This window comes from Chaetura pelagica, unplaced genomic scaffold, assembly GCF_000747805.2.
Source record: "Chaetura pelagica isolate M959 unplaced genomic scaffold, ChaPel_1.0 scaffold215, whole genome shotgun sequence".
Classification (NCBI taxonomy): Eukaryota; Metazoa; Chordata; class Aves; order Apodiformes; family Apodidae; genus Chaetura; species Chaetura pelagica.
The window spans coordinates 839,723-842,970 of record NW_009953206.1 but is presented as its reverse complement, the minus strand read 5'-3'; the positions used below and the strand labels follow the sequence as shown (position 1 = coordinate 842,970).

Below are 3,248 nucleotides of genomic sequence, written 5' to 3'. Positions count from 1 at the left end.
ACACCCTGGCAAGGAGCTGGTTAACTCTCAGCCTTTTGCTATCCCTGCTCATTTTAGCTAGATTTTCAGTGGAATGTGTCCAAGGTTTAACTAGGTGTTTCTCTTCAGACTGTCAATGAATGCAGCAGGGTGCTCCATCTGAGGCAGTATGCCTGCCTCAGTTTCCCTCTATGATCCAACTGCTTTTTGTGTCTCAGTTTTGCAGGCCCAGGCCTGGAGTGGAAAGATTCCTATGAGAAAGGAAAGGGCTTGGAAAGCTCTGAGCTGGTAACAACCTTGAAAGTTACAGACAGAGGCCAAATTGATGCCCATGACACCAGCTGCTGCCTGGGGTTGAAGAACACAAAACCCAGCCTGGCCACAACTAGGCCTGAAACAGAGATAAAGTAAGAACAAACAGATAAACACAAGAGATTGCTTGGAGAGAACAAGGCCTTTGTGGGTTTGTCTACTGTTTTCCTTTTATTCTTCAATGAGAGAATTTGGAGGTACAGCTAAATAGTTCAATGACAGCAGCCAATCCACTTTATTCTACAAAAGCCTGGTCCCATCTGTGATTGGAAGACTCCTGTAGACTTCCCCAGGAGGTTGCTGGACCTTCTCCTCTCCAAAGTGGACACCTGCCAGAGGTTGATTCTCAAGAATTAAGACCCACCCAGGGACACCCAGCTGGGGCCAGAAAAGGGTGAGAGATATTAACTCCTTTATTGTCCTCATTAGTGCACTTTAGTATTAAGCAATAGCTCATTGTTAAGTTCTAAGATTCTAGAATCCTTTTAAAGTTAATGCTCCAGGCCTGCTATAAAACTTAGTAACAAGTTGCCAACATTTTAATGGTTTAGCCTTTGTTTCACCTAACTACTACTAGTATATTTTATTGTTAAGATGACCATTTTGCATCCTAACCTCAGCTTCTGTTCCAATCTCTCAATTTTCCTACCATTTGACTGTGTTTGTGCCTTCTAAGGGGTTAAGACCCTGGTGTGACATGCAATAAATCTCACTCAGTCCATATACATCCTGTCTGCCATCCCAACCTGCCTGGAGCCATGCAACTTGTACTTTTACCTTTCAGTGACAAGGTAAAAAGGGATTTCCTACTAGTTTCTCCAATTTTCCTCAAGCACACAAAATATCAATAAAGAGGGTTCAAATAAGTCACACATACCTCTTCTCACATTGTTCCAAAGGTGATCTTTGCTTGCACATCTCTCAAAAGCCTCTGGTAACTTCACATGTCCAGAACAAATGTACCAAAACAGAATGCCAAATGCATAAACATCCACTGAGTTATCATACTTTCCTGGGACAAAAATACAGTTGATCAGCAGGGCAAACATCATCACTGGAAACTGAGCAGTCAGAGAACTCATTTCAGTCTTCTGCTTCCTCAAGCTAAAACTACACTGCCAAGAAAAGGCCAGTAAAAGATCAGGAATCTGTGCCAAAGGTGCAGGGACAACAGTTCAGATGTTCCAGTTCTCAGAGGATTTAGGCACTTAACAAGTAGCAGCAGATCCCAAGCTGAGGTTCATGGACCACTTCAGGTACAGGTGCTGGGATGTATTTCAGAGATTGAAACACCAACATTTGTAAGACTATCAATTCAGTTGGCTCTGCTGCCCAGGAGTCTGATGGAGCCAACATCAGCCTCGCAATCCAGAAGTTTGGCAATTACCAATTTACAGCAAGTTCTGAATAAGATTGAGCACAGCAAGTGCTCCAAAGCAGGGACAGCACCTCAGAGAGACCAAAAGGATTCTGGTAAGTGTAGTACAGATCTGAGAGCAACTCCAAAATTCTTGCTCCAGAAAAAAACCTGAGAGAGCACACCTGCCAGAAGCACAAGGCACAGGGAATCTGAACACACTTCACCTTAGTAACAACTCTGAAGTTCCTTACTTGGTAACTGTACCAAAATCATGGGATCCTTTCTGAAGTATTTGTCTATGAAAACCAAGTATTTCCAGTTTCCTAATAACTAACAATCTACCTTTCCAATTGCAAGAATATTAATTGCTTCAGCAAAGCTTATGAATCCCAGTTTTCTTTCAAGTAAACAAAGACTTAAGACTGAGACTTAAAGGAAAAATACATTGTAAGCAGGTACTTTCTGGTTTATTTTCTTACTAGTAATGGCCTTCAAAATTCAAGGCAGAGACAGCAGTGAATTCAATCAACAAGCATACCTGTAAAGAGCTCAGGAGCCATATGAATGGGTGTGCCTACAATACTGCCAGACATCATGGCTTCTGGTTTGCAGAACCCCAAGTCAGTGATTTTAGCTCGATTCTTTTTGTCAAGCTGTAGAAGAATCCATACACAGGCAGCTGATAACCACACTTCTCAGTCTGAGTATTGCACTTTAATATTAAGGTTTTCAACTGTTTATGTTTGAAGGGTTGGGCATTTGTTAAGTAAGCTGCTCGGATTACCTGGCTGCTCTTGGACATTTTCCTAGTTAAGCTCAGTAACAAGACATGCCTTTGCTTGTCTTCTAGGTAAAGGGTGTGGCTGGGGTTTAACAGAACTGGGAACTGGAAGTTCTACTTGTAGCTCAAGCTCTCTACCATCAAGAGAAGTCACTCTGCTGCTCCCTGTCCCCTGGGCTTTCTGCCTGAAAAGGAGTTGGGGAAACCTCCCTGCAAGGCTCTTTGTGGCTAACAACACAGCTCCAAAGACCCTGTATGAAGACAGCTGTTACCCCACTTCTATTATGCTTCTCCCTCCCACCAAGAGGATCTTGCAGGACTTCAGGATTAGCCAGCTAGAAAAGCTTTTCCTTACCAAGACATTTTTAAGCTTGATATCCCGGTGCACCAGCCCCTGACTGTGAAGATACCTGATTCCTTCCACAACATCCAGGGCAATTTGTAACCGTGTCTCTAATTCCAGCCCAGCCTGGAGAACAAACACACACAGATTTAATTCCTACAAGTGGAAGTGACTTCTGCTTGCTCGCCAAAACCACTGAAAACAAAGTCATTCTGGCTTTGTTTTATAGATGATGTTTTGACGTGGATTTCTTTTTTTTAACATGTATATATAAAACCACACAAACAGCCAGACTGTTGTTACCTTTAGTCCTGTATAGAGGTCTCTGTGCAACCGTTCCATGATCAGCAGGACAGCAATGGAGGAGCCTCCTCCATAGCCATAATCTATCACAGAACCATGGAGATGTACGAGACTCTCGTGTGTCTGCAAAGACCTAGAGGAAGTTCAGCCGGGAGAGCTGGGCATTTTTA

General features: G+C 43.1%; 1 protein-coding gene across 1 annotated transcript in view; it reads right to left on the bottom strand.

The window, feature by feature from the left end:
* Window positions 1-3,248, bottom strand: part of DSTYK (dual serine/threonine and tyrosine protein kinase) — an 18,318-nt gene that overhangs the window by 1,075 nt on the left and 13,995 nt on the right. The window contains exons 9-12 of the mRNA XM_009997530.1: window positions 3,079-3,211; window positions 2,788-2,901; window positions 2,190-2,304; window positions 1,169-1,303 (exon numbers count right to left, since the gene is read on the bottom strand). Of these exons, the coding sequence (XP_009995832.1) occupies window positions 1,169-1,303; window positions 2,190-2,304; window positions 2,788-2,901; window positions 3,079-3,211 (497 nt within the window). The remainder of the gene's footprint in view (window positions 1-1,168; window positions 1,304-2,189; window positions 2,305-2,787; window positions 2,902-3,078; window positions 3,212-3,248) is intronic.